Below are 12,748 nucleotides of genomic sequence, written 5' to 3'. Positions count from 1 at the left end.
TTTTCTGTCTAGAATATGAGCATAGGTGGGTTTTTATGGTGTTCTCGGCAAATATTAAATAGAGTTAGGGATTACACTGGAGAAGTATACATACAAATTAGCATCCATTTTAACAACCTTTTGCATAGTTGCTGGAATTAACTTGAAAATTTGGTATTCCTGCAAGTGAAGCACCTATTCAAATTGTTGGCATGTGTGTGATTTTTTAAAACTTTTAGCCCAAACTGTGCTGCTTTTTACCATTTAGAAAAAAGCGAAACAAGTCATAAAATCATTTCAAGGAACTCTACAGTGTTGAAATGGGCTCTGTAGATACTTTTCTCTCTGGCCAAAGTTCAGTTCTATTTGATAGCCGGTGAAATGTACTGAAGGAATGTTTATTGATAATATTCATGTGTAGGTAGCCTACTAAGCTGCTTCCTACTGTTAGGTTAGCCCTCTTCTATGGACACTTTTAGCCACATCCTTTTAACTTATTAGAAGAATGCTCTCCATAAAATAATGAGTGATTAAAGTTAAATCTGGCACTAAAATTCTTACAACTACTGTGTCCTCACCTCAGTGAAATGAATGGCTTAACCCTTTCTTTTGTGTTGTTGTGGAAACTCTTCCTTTATATTTGGAAAGTGAAGTCTCTGAGAATATTATTTTTATTTTTAAGACAGCAGAAGCTGGCATTATGTATCCTCTTTGCCAAGACCTCAAAAGCAAAAGTCATCCTCTTACGGACCACATCAGTTGTTTATTATTTTAAGTAATTTTGGTAAAGACTTTGGTAAAGACTTTGAAAATTTATGCTTGTTTTTTTTATAAGTATTATTGATCAGAGGAGACACGTAATAAGATTAGGCAAAGCCTATGTCCTTGCTCAAGTTTCTGATACCCAGCTCCCAGAATTTCTAAGATAAGAACCTGGCTCATCTACACGGAGTATTTGTACTATATGCTCTGTAAAAATTCTTTATGTAAAAGCATTTTGTTTGTATATATTTCCATTTCTTTAATGAAATCCATCTGCTCTTGTTTGATTTTTAACAATTAAGGTTGTAACAGAGTTCTCTAAACAGGGGAGATGTTTGAGGGACTTTGGACAGAAGGGGAAAGAAAATATCTTTAAATTTTAACCCAAACCATTTCCTTAAAAAGGAGTTGGTGTATAACCAAATTCTGTCTTTGTGTTAGGCTAGTTTTCTTTTCTTAAAATTGACTTCATCAATGCATCTGGCTTCAATTCCCCCCCCCACCCCCCAGTAAGCATATGAGTAGTTGGTAATTGAATTCTGACATGTTGAATGATTTTAATGAAATCTTCTGCTGTGTGTGTATGCTTGGGGGATGGGGAAAAGGGAGGAAGAATGTGGGGTGGAGGGTAATAAAGAATTACTGTCTCTTTACGTTAAGGATAATGGATAGCAGTTAACATTAATATCTTTCAGAACATGTTAAAGCCTTTTTGGTAAGTGGTGTTTACTCCAAAGGAAGCAGCTCTTAATATTAACCTAAAGAAATGACCTCAGTAATCAAGGCAGAGTCCAAGTTGGGAAGGGGACGGGTGAACAGGGGAGGCTGGGTTACCTTGGATAATCTATGTGAGATCTGCAGTGACTTTCCCTCTGCTGCTGACAAAGGGAAAAGCTTAATAAGATCTGTCATTATCAAGTGATTTCTTTTTATGTTACTTTAGTATTGAACCTCTTTTCCTTTTAATTTTGAGGGTGATGTTTGAAGAGAACAAAAAATTATTTTTTAATTGTTGGGTTTTTTGTTTGTTTTGCCTTTGCTGTTCTTATTGAATGTTTCATTTGAAGGAAAGGCAGTGGAGACTAGAGTCTTATAGCTGCAGTGGTATGTAGTTGTTGTTGACAGAGCTGATGTCAAGAAGCAAAGTTCAGATGAGTGTATTAGGAGAGTTAGTAGTCATATGGGATTTGCTAGAATCCAGTCTTCTTGTTAATGTGCCTGAAATTACAGCTGTCACAGCTGTTGCCCTAATCTCATTCAACTATAGGAGTCTTCTTATTTAAGGATATGAAGAATTTTTTGGTAGCTTTCCACTTCCTCTCTCCCTCTACCATCCCCCCAAAACTAGTCACACAAACCCCCTGCTTTGGACCCTATACTCTGTAAATGAAGTGGTCTTATTTGACCTTATTTGATAAGTGTAGTAGGCATAGTAAGTAGGTTTCAGCACCTAATCTAGTGGTAGGAAAACTGGTCTGTGTTAGTTTTGATGAGTGCAAACATAATTTATAGCAGTTGAAGTAAAATTCTAAAGATACTGCTTTCATTTTAAGTAATACAAACTATTTAAAATGGTAAAGCATGTTCCTTTCCTGTCTCCTGATAGCTTTTAAGTGAGTTGTCTGTGGCATACAGTACATGTCTAAACTGGTTAAATAGAGTGAAATACCAAGTTAGAGCAGGTGAATGAAATTGAAGTTTCTTTCTCTATATAATTTTCCTCCCTCATGCTGCTGATTTGATATTTTTCTAAATAATGAGGGCTAGGAAACTGGGTAACTTCAAACAGTACAAATAATTCCCCTGTAATTTTAAATTAGACTGTTGGTTTTTGCTAAATTTTGTGATTTTTTTGTGCCTCTTAAGGGTAAAATCAATTATAATGAAATTCGTAAGGGAACAGGATTTAAGGAGGGTCTTTAGTCAGCAGGGACCAAGAAGACCAGGAATACTTCATTCTCATAATTTCCTAAAAATGAGATTATTCCCCAAAGAAAGGAACTTCACTAAAATGTAAGGACTGAACTTACCAATATAAGCTATTATATATAGCTCTTTAAACATCCACCCGATATTTTTATTCAGTTGGCCTTTGATTGGCATATCACTGAGTATTCTTAGTACTGAACTACTAACAAATTAAGTTGGATTACTCTTCATTTTTACCATAATCATAAGAAAATATTTCGTTAGAACTCAATCCAGTTGCAGGTTTTATCCTGAATAATTTTTGACAAAATGCGTATTTTGCTGATCTCATATCCAATGGATATCTTAATTTTGTGAAGTATCTTTAATCTCTGCCTTTTACATTTTAGGCAATCTAGTGTCATTCTGTTCCATTTTAATATAATCTCATAAAAAAAGCTCTGTCTTTCTGGTAAAGACCTGTTACCCTAATAGGTGTTTTTCTCTCAGAAGCAGTTTTGATAATCACTGTTTTCATGCCTCATTGCTTCATTGATAATTTAGTTTTCTTTTGCTGGAAGTATATTCTAGCATCCTATGATAATCATCTTCCAAGATGGCCCCTGATCATCCTTACCTCCCGGCGTTTGAGCCCTTATATAGTCCTCTCCCACATTGTATCGGGATTAGTCTGTATGAACAATAGAAAATGTCAGAAGTGGTAGTATGTGACTTCTGAAACTAGATCATAAAAGGTATTGATGTGTCTGCCTTATTCTCTTCAATCACTTGCTATGAGGAAAGCCAGGTGCCATATCATACTGACACTCAAGTAGCCCTGTGGAGAGGAACAGAGGCCCCTTGCCAATAGCTATCACCAGCTTGCCAACCATGTAAGTGGAAGCAGAGGACTGAATCCTGACTGACATCTTAACTGTAACCCCATGAGAGACCCCGGAACCAGAACTGTTTGGCTAAGCTGTTTTTGAGTTCCGGACCCACAGAAACTGTGCAAGATAAAAAATGTTCACTGTTGTTTTAAGCTGCTGTGTTTTGAGGCAACTTGTTATATAACAGTAAACAACTAATACAGGCACTTTATATCCTAGGTATTAAAGTGATATGCCATATGTTGAATTTTTTTTTCCTTGAAATCCAGTTTGGTTTTCTCTGTTGGCAGAAAGTTACTGCTATTTGAATTTGTTTTATTAATGTTATCACTGAAGTAATTTTCAGTGCTTTAGATTGTTAGAATTTTAGGCAGCTTGCCGTAAGGATTCTCACCTGTGTAACTCATATTTGTATGTCAAATGTTTCTTAGCTGTGAGCTAAGAAAAGAGATGTATTTATTTTCTTTTAAAGATTTTATTCGTTTATTTGACAGAGCAAGAGAGCAGGGGAGTGGGAGAGGGAGAAGCAGGCTCCCCGCTGAGCAGGGAGTCCAATGCGGGGTTCAGTCCCAGGACCCCAGGATCATGACCCAAGCTAAAGGCAGATGCTTAACTGACTGAGCCACCCAGGTGGCCCCAAGAGATGAATTTATAACATGCATTCTGGTTATTGCTATGTTGTCCAGCAGAAATAGGAATGTGGGCACGTGTATAATTTTGAATTTTCTAATACCTTCATTTAAAAAACCAAAAGGAGACAGTGATTTTAATAATGTACTTCATTTAATTCGGTATATCCAAAATATTGTCATTTCAACATATAATCATTGTGAAGATTATTGTTTCACTTTTTTGATACTGTCTTCAAAATTTAGTGTGTATTTATAGCACATCTCAGTCTGGCCTAGCCACATTTTAAGTGCTCAGTAGCCACATGTGTATTGGACAGCACAAATAGTTTATTTAGCTGAAGAAGTTAAGATTTTATTGCAAGCTAAAACAGCAAGTCAATAATTCATATAAACAACAGGAATGATTTTCTCAAACTAAAGTGGGCCATGTCATACCTTACCTTTAATATCTGTCTATATTTAATTTCCCGTAAGTCACCCTCTACTTTCTGAATACCTCAGATCATTCAAACCTGTGGAATATCCTAGGAATAGAAGGGATTCGGGATATTAGAGGTTCTGTATACTTTTCTTTTCTCTAAGCTTACAGCCTTAGAATGGCAGGACTGCCTCATGATTTATCTTGAAGAATGGCGAATGTGGACTTTTTAAAAGAGAAAATAGAATTTAATGTGTATAGCATATAGTCAGAGCCTTAGGATGTACCTGGTATAATCACTGTCACTGTTGAGCCACCAAGAAGCATCTCCCAGGGGTTTCAGCACATCCCCTAGCTTCCAGCCTGTTTACCAAGAACAGAAGTAGACAGACTCTTTTGTGTTTTGCAGTTTCTGAAGTTCTGTTCTTTACTGACATTTTATTGGCACACACATATTCAGAGAAGTGGGTGATAACTGTCATTTTTTCTACTCTAAGTTTAGACATTGAATAGATTAGAGATTTTTCTCTTCAAACCAAAATACACCATTAAGTGCAGTGTAAATGACAGTTTTGTCACTAGAATTTTGTGTCAAACTCTTATCACCAAAATCTCACTACTATTTTCATAAGTCTTAAAAAAAAAAAAAAAAGAAACTATTTGCACAGAAAGGGGGATGGGGACAATTTTCAAAGCTCTTGGCTTGGTGCTGTGTCTTACACATATGCTATTTGGATATTTAAGCTTTAGGTATTTTCAGAATAATTGCAGAACTTATTGCAAAATTTTGTCTTTTTAAAAAAATGTACTTATTTAGAATATTCCATGGTTACCTAAAGACTGGAAAAGAATTTCTCGTAATTTTGACCTGCTATGCAAATTATTTTCATGAAAAAAATTCAACTTCTGAATAAAAAACCAAGGAAGAGAGTGACTTGAAATTCATATATTTTTTTCACCATTGGCACTGTCTTGAGATATATTTGCCCAGTCTATTCTCTTTCCAGTAAATAGTTAGCCCCTATGTTTAGAATATCAATACCTGAAATAGTCACCACATATTTATTTCCAGAAATTCATGTATTCTTATTAATTTATTTGCAGTATGTGCTTTTCTTTCAACATTTCTAAATTTGATTTTGAATTTTTTTTACTGAACATTGCTTCTTTATATCATTTACAAAATGACATAATACTACATGGCTTCTAATAAACAGTGATAGTCCTCTACCTCATTTTTGTCTAGTCTGGATTTCTGCTCCTCTGAGACAAGCATGCTTTCACCTTTTTTGCTTGTTTTTTCTGCTTTTTACTTCCCCCTCTCCAAATGATATTCTTATACTGTTGTTTTCTTATTTTTCTTATTTGGACATTAGTTATCTACTGACTTCTTATTATGAATGATGAGGAATTAGCCTCTCTAAGCAAGTCACCACACACACTTCCCTCTTTCCGTCTTCCTAATATAAGTTTTACATTATTATGTCTCAGGCACATAGTATATTATGATTACATTTCCTTTAGTGTACTTTTAGTTTTTCCTGGTGGTAATAATAGCTTTGGGTTTTTTTATTTGTTTTATTATCTATTTGTATACATATCACCAGTTTATTTACAAATTCCTTTCTCCTCTCAGTGTTGGTACTATTATAGAATATGTGATCCCTTATTTATTAACCTCGTAATCTATTCATCCACTTTTTTTCTTGGAAACATCTTTCCTTGAGTTTCTATCCTCTCCTCTGAATTCTCTTTAATCTCTAGGCTTACGGTTACCCTTGAGATTCCCATCACTACTCATTTGTGGTAGATCCCCTTTTTTCTGGGTCCCATGTCTTCCTCTTTCTAGGTTGACTTCTTAAGTTTGATGGAGCACATCCCTAGTAGCTTTCTGAGAGAGTCTGTGATGTGAGGTAAATTTTAAAGACTTTGCATTCTTCCCTTACATTTGATTGATAATTTGGATATAGAATTCTAGATCAAAAAGCATCTTTCCTTCAGAGTTTTGAAGGCCTTTACTTCAGTTGTCTTCTGATTCTCTGTGTTCACATAAAAAGTTCCAGTGCCTTCCATTTGTTTGTCCTTTGTGGGCAATCATTTTTGGCCTTTCTCAAACTTAAAAATCATTTCTCTAGTATTCTAAGCTTAAAAAAAAGGTAGAATATCCATATTATAGTCTAAGTATAGAAAATGTATTTACTCTTTACTGAAAGTGTAAGAACAAAGAAGGATAATTATAAATATGATCTAGCTGTGTGCTTAGGATTCCAGTAGTTGTAGAACTAAAAGATTCTATTCATTTTTGGCATTGGCTCAATATTTTATTAAATGAAACAGATTTGAGGTGTGTAATTCAGTACAAAGGAAACTTCCTTGGTTTACCTTAGCGGATATCTACTAAGATTCCGAAAGTAAGACTGGAGCCACATTTTACTCACTAGATGGATTAAGTAGTTATGGACTTTGTTGGTCTTGGTGTTGAAGGTGATGAGAATATTCACTGTCTTCATTCTTTGTCACCACCCTGATTTAATACAGCTTTCTTGGAGCATATGGTTCCATACATTATTTTATATTGATTTTAAATTGTATTATAAGTTATCTAAGTTATAGTATTTCATAAATATTATTTAACAGTTTTCTGCCCCTTTTTTGTGGTATTTCTTGACTTTTGTTCTTTGTCCTTATTATGGACACGGATTTTGAGCCAGGCTACCATCAAGTCCAGAAAACTTTTCTTAAATAAATGGCCTTGTACACAGAGCTCATCTGGTAGACTCTGATTTTAGCACTGGGTTTAATGAAACTTTCCGTATGAAAACCTGCACTGATTATCTGCATTGTGACAAATTACTAAGTATCCTCTCTCTAAAAAAGTTGTACTGATAAAGCCACAAAGCTATTTTTCAGCCCATGCAGAAAAGCAGATAATCCTGTTTGTTTGAAATGGGTTCTGGGAAGTTATTGGGATAAGTTTTTCAGCCTCAGTTTAGGTTAGAATAACAGAAGCCTCTCAGGAGATCTCCAGAGACAGTGTAAGAGTAAAGAATATCGCAGACTGAACAAAAACATAATACTGAGTTATTCAGAAGCAATTGATAATGGGAAACATTCGTGTTTCATTTTTCTTACCACAATCTATATTTCAGAATCCCATGTTACTACTGATAAAGTTATTAATTGGGGATTTTGAGAGGACTGAACTCACTGACGTTTGCATCTGTCTCTTTCCACATAATCCTTCTGTTGCATTTCATATTCTTTGAATCGATAGAAACTACTTTGTCCTTTACTTCTTTTGTCATCATTTCCTGTCCCTCTCTGCTTGGCATTGTTCTAGAAACCTTCAACAGTAACTTCAGCAGCTTTGGAAGCTGCACTCTGCTGCTCACGGCAGGCCACCGGGAAGCATTAAGATTTCAAGTAAGAACATTTTTTGATACAGCTAAACTTCCCTGTATAAAACAGAACCTTACTTACGGGGCTAAATCAGGGTATTTTATAACATTTTCTCCTAGAAGAATGAACACTTAAAAAAAATGAACATGACATACATTACTAAAATGTGATTATTCTTTTTTATCTCAGTTTTTTAATTGAGAAAAATGAGAGAGAACAAAAGATATGTCAACTTTTTATTATGAAAGATGTTAAATAGTAAGATATTCTTTCAGTGCTGGGAAGAAAATCTGACTTACCTTTGACAGATTTCCAGTTCTAGATTTCTGAAGACAAAGTTGTTAGAAAGGACTCTGGGCCTTGCACTTATAAAAGTGAACTGAAGTCTAATTAAAGGAGAGTTGCATAGATAAATGATAAAATCTTTTGGTATCTTTTACTGATACAAGTATTCTGAAAGTTGGCGAATGTTTCAGCAATTCTTGTTCTTTTGTTTTTAATTTAATTGTATTAATAAAAAGCACTTTCTTTTTAATCTTTTTTTTCTAGAAGAATTTAAAGAGGAAATGCTTAATAAGAACCTGATGAATCTAGTTCTTAATACTGATTGAACTGTGCTTCATTTATCCTTCTTACTTTAAGATCTTTCCTTTCTTACATGTTCTTAAAATTCTATAGGATTTTGTCTTTCTGATAGAAATCCATATTTACCTTCCCAGGAGTTAATTTTTAAGCTTATTTAGAATATTCAGGTTAGTGGGCTAACTAAATTACTCATCCTTAGCCTGATCACTTATATCCAGTTACCATTTTTAGTTTTCTCATATGAGATTAAGAGAAAACTTTGATGTCTTAAAATCATTAGGAAACCATTTTCTTTTTCATTTATTTATTTTCTTTTTTTAATAATTTTTTATTATGTTAGTCCCCATACAGTACATCCTTAGTTTTTGATGTAGTGTTCCATGATTCATTGTTTGCGTCTAACACCCAGTGCTCCGTGCAATACGTGCCCTCCTTAATACCCATCACCAGCCTATCCCAATCCCCCATCCTCCTCCCCTCTGAAGCCCTCAGTTTGTTTCCCAGAGTCCATAGTCTGTAATGGTTCATTCCCCCTTCTCTTAACCCCCCCTTCATTCTTCCCCTCCTTCTTCTACCGATCTCCCTGCTATTTCTTATGTTCCATAAATGAGTGAAACCACATAATAATTGTCTTTCTCTGCTTGACTTATTTCACTTAGCATAATCTCCTCCAGTCCCGTCCATGTTGCTGCAAATGTTGGGTATTCGTTCTTTCTGATGGCTGAGTAATATTCCATTGTATATATGGACCACATCTTCTTAATCCAGTCATCTGCTGAAGGGCATCTCGGCACTTTCCACGATTTAGCTATTGTGGACAATGCTGCTATGAACATTGGGGTGCATATGGCCCTTCTCTTCACTACGTCTGTATCTTTGGGGTAAATACCCAGTAGTTCAATTGCTGGATCACAGGGTAGCTCAATTTTTAACTTTTTAAGGGACCTCCACACTGTTTTCCAGAGTGGCTGTACCAACTTGCATTCCCACCAACAGTGTAAGAGGGATCCCCTTTCTCCACATAGGAATCGCAGTTTTTGAGTGTGGTCTCTTGGGTGAGCTGAGGATCTCAGACTTACAACAAGGACTAGTATAGTTTATGGCCTTGTAGTTCCTATTCTCCCAAATTCTTCTCTCTCTGAAGTTTTCCATCTCCGAAAGAACCATCATATTCCTTCGCCATTTGCTGACACTTTTTTTTTTTGAGAACTTTTCTTTATTTTTTTGTATTTATTTATTTATTTATTTAATAACTTTTATTTTGTATATTAGTCATCATAGAGTACATCCCCAGTTTTTGATGCAATGTTCCATGATTCATTTTTTGTGTATAACACCCAGTGCACCATGCAATATGTGCCCTCCTTAATACCCATTACCAGCCTATCCAAATCCCCACCCCCCTCCTCTCTGAAGCCCTCAGTTTGTTTCCCAGAGTCCACAGTCTCTCATGGTTCATTCCACCTTCTGTTTACTGCCCCCTTCATTCTTCCCTTCCTTCTCCTACCGATCTTCCTATTTCTTATGTTCCATAAATGATTGAAACCATATGATAATTGTCTTTCTCTGCTTGACTTATTTCACTTAACGTAATCTCCTCCAGTCCTGTCCATGTTGCTGCAAATGTTGTATAATCGTTCTTTCTGATGGCTGAGTAATATTGCATTGTATATATGGACCACATCTTCTTAATCCAGTCATCTGTTGAAGGGCATCTCGGCTCCTTCCACAATTGAGCTATTGTGGACAATGCTGCTATGAACATTGGGGTGCATATGGCCCTTCTCTTCACTACATCTGTATCCTTGGGGTAAACACCCAGTAGTGCAATTGCTGGATCACAGGGTAGCTCAATTTTTAACTTTTTAAGGGACCTCCACACTGTTTTCCAAAGTGGCTGTACCAACTTGCATTCTCACTAACTGTAAGAGGGATCCCCTTTCTCCACATCCTCTCCAACATTTCTTGTTTCCTGCCTTGTCAATTTTTGCCATTCTAACTGGTATAAGTTGGTATCTCAAGGTGGTTTTGATTTGAATTTCCCTGATGGCTAATGATTTTGAACATTTTTTATGTGTCTGTTAGCCATTTGTATGTCTTCGTTGGAAAAGTGTCTGTTCATATCTTCTGCCCATTTTTTGATTTGATTATTTGTTTCCCGTGTATTGAGTTTGAGAAGTTCTTTGTAGATCTTGGATACTAGTCTTTTATCTGTAGTGTCATTTGCAAATATCTTCTCCCATTCCGTGGGCTGCCTCTTAGTTTTTTTGACTGTTTCCTTGGCTGTGCAGAAGCTTTTTATCTTGATGAAGTCCCACAAGTTCAGTTTTTCTTTTGTTTCTCTTGCCTTTGGAGATGTGTCATGAAAAAAGTTGCTGTGGCCGATGTCAAAGAGGTTGCAGCCTATGTTCTCCTCTAGGATTTTGATGGATTCCTGTCTCACATCGAGGTCTTTCATCCATTTGGAGTTTATCTTTGTGTATGGTGTAAGAGAGTGGTCAAGTTTCATTGTTTTGCATGTAGCTGTCCAATTTTCCCAGCACCATTTATTGAAGAGACTGTGTTTTTTCCACTGGATGTTTTTTCCTGCTTTGTCAAAGATTAGTTGCCCAAAGAGCCGTGGGTCCATATCTGGGTTCTCTATTCTGTTCTGTTGGTCAGTGTGTCTGTTTTTGTGCCAGTACCATGCTGTCATTTATTTTTTTTCTAAATTAGTTTGCTAACAATTGTCTATATGAAGAATGTAATTGAAAAATCATGCTATTTACCTAACTTTTTCATCAAGGCTGAACTTTGCAGGGAGAGAATGTTTTGGTATAGAGTCTTTTTACTTATGCTGCATCAAAGCTGGCTTAAAGCCCAGTTTAGAAAGTAATTCAAAAACAGCTTTTGTTTTAAGTAATCAAGCTCTTGCTGCCTATGCTGCTTAACACAGTTTTATTCTCTCTGTTACAGAGAACAAATCCATCACTAATTTCTCTTGCTTAACTAACTTGACCTTTTGCTCTGAATTATACACTTCTTCAACCTCCTACTATAGTTCTTTTCTTCCCTTGTTCTTTCCTCTGTGAAGATATCTTTCTGGCTTGGATTTACTTCTGAAGAGAAGAATACTTAATAAGCAAATAGTCCTTTCTTGATAAATAGTCTATCCTTGGGTTAACTAATTAGTCTACTTCACCTAGTCTTCCATCATTTTCCAGGACAGTCTCCGTAAGAAGGATGACAGGATTGAAGAGCTGGAAGAAGCACTAAGAGAAAGTGTACAGATAACTGCAGAGCGAGAAATGGTGCTAGCACAAGAGGAGTCAGCCAGGACCAGTGCTGAAAAACAGGTCTGCAATTTTATACAGTTACTGGCAACACTGCTGGTTAAACAAAAGGTAAAACCCAACCAGTATAGTTTAGGTAAACTGTACATATGTTTATAGGGTTTCAGAAGCACTTCATCAGGTGTAAGTATTTAGGCTTAAACAAGAATTGAAATAAGGTTGCATAAGAATGACTCATGTTAAGAGTGTCTGCATTAATAATTTGGGATTTATTTCACATATATGGTTGTAGTATATGCTCATGTATCTAGTGAGATGAAATGGAGCTTGTCTGTTTGTCAAGGACTGGTCACAATCCTGCTTTTAAATTGATTGGGAAAACACAAACATTTCTAAGTTACAATGTTAAATTTAAATAACAGTTTATTTATTTTATACCCTGCCTTGTTCAAAAGAGCAGCTAAAGTTATAACAAGGTATTAACAAGGTTCATGGCAAGTATGAAGGACATAGTTATCGTGGCACTTGAGAGCACCAGAGCAGCAGGTCTCAACCCTGAAGTGACTTCTTAGAGAGTTCTGCTGCTGTGTGTGGTGTTTGCTTTATATATTCTTCTATGTCTCTTAGATCCCGGTACACTTGCTTTTGACTTTTTATTAGGAAGGGTAACTAAAATTGGGAAATGTGAATGGGAAAAATGGTTCTAACAAACAAATGCTCTAATCTCAATTCCTAGTATGAGTGTGATTTGAGGTTTTAAATCTCCCTTACACAGATATTCATGACATTTTAATTTTTTCAGTTATTTTTTCCTTTCCATTTCTTTGTTAGAGGACTATACCTGTTAAAAACATAAAAAAATTCAATGAGAGGATAACCTGAATCTTTTGGGAAACCCCTATG

At 35.7% G+C, this 12,748-nt stretch overlaps 1 protein-coding gene across 12 annotated transcripts in view; it reads left to right on the top strand.

Moving 5' to 3' along the window:
* The window catches only part of ERC1 (ELKS/RAB6-interacting/CAST family member 1), a 554,385-nt gene that overhangs the window by 250,145 nt on the left and 291,492 nt on the right, over positions 1-12,748 (top strand). For 8 of the 12 annotated variants that reach the window (XM_087855512.1, XM_087855510.1, XM_045774774.2 and 5 more), the window contains one exon: positions 11,777-11,908. The exons of the other annotated variants lie outside the window; for them this stretch is intronic. In XM_087855512.1, coding sequence (XP_087711638.1) covers positions 11,777-11,908 — 132 coding nt within the window. The remainder of the gene's footprint in view (positions 1-11,776; positions 11,909-12,748) is intronic. 12 annotated transcript variants of the gene reach the window in all.

Source organism: Ursus americanus, chromosome 25 (genome assembly GCF_024610735.1).
Source record: "Ursus americanus isolate L20-20 chromosome 25, mUrsAme1.1.p, whole genome shotgun sequence".
Lineage (NCBI taxonomy): Eukaryota > Metazoa > Chordata > Mammalia > Carnivora > Ursidae > Ursus > Ursus americanus.
Note: the sequence above shows the minus strand (reverse complement) of the source record. Positions and strands in the feature narration are given on the sequence as shown.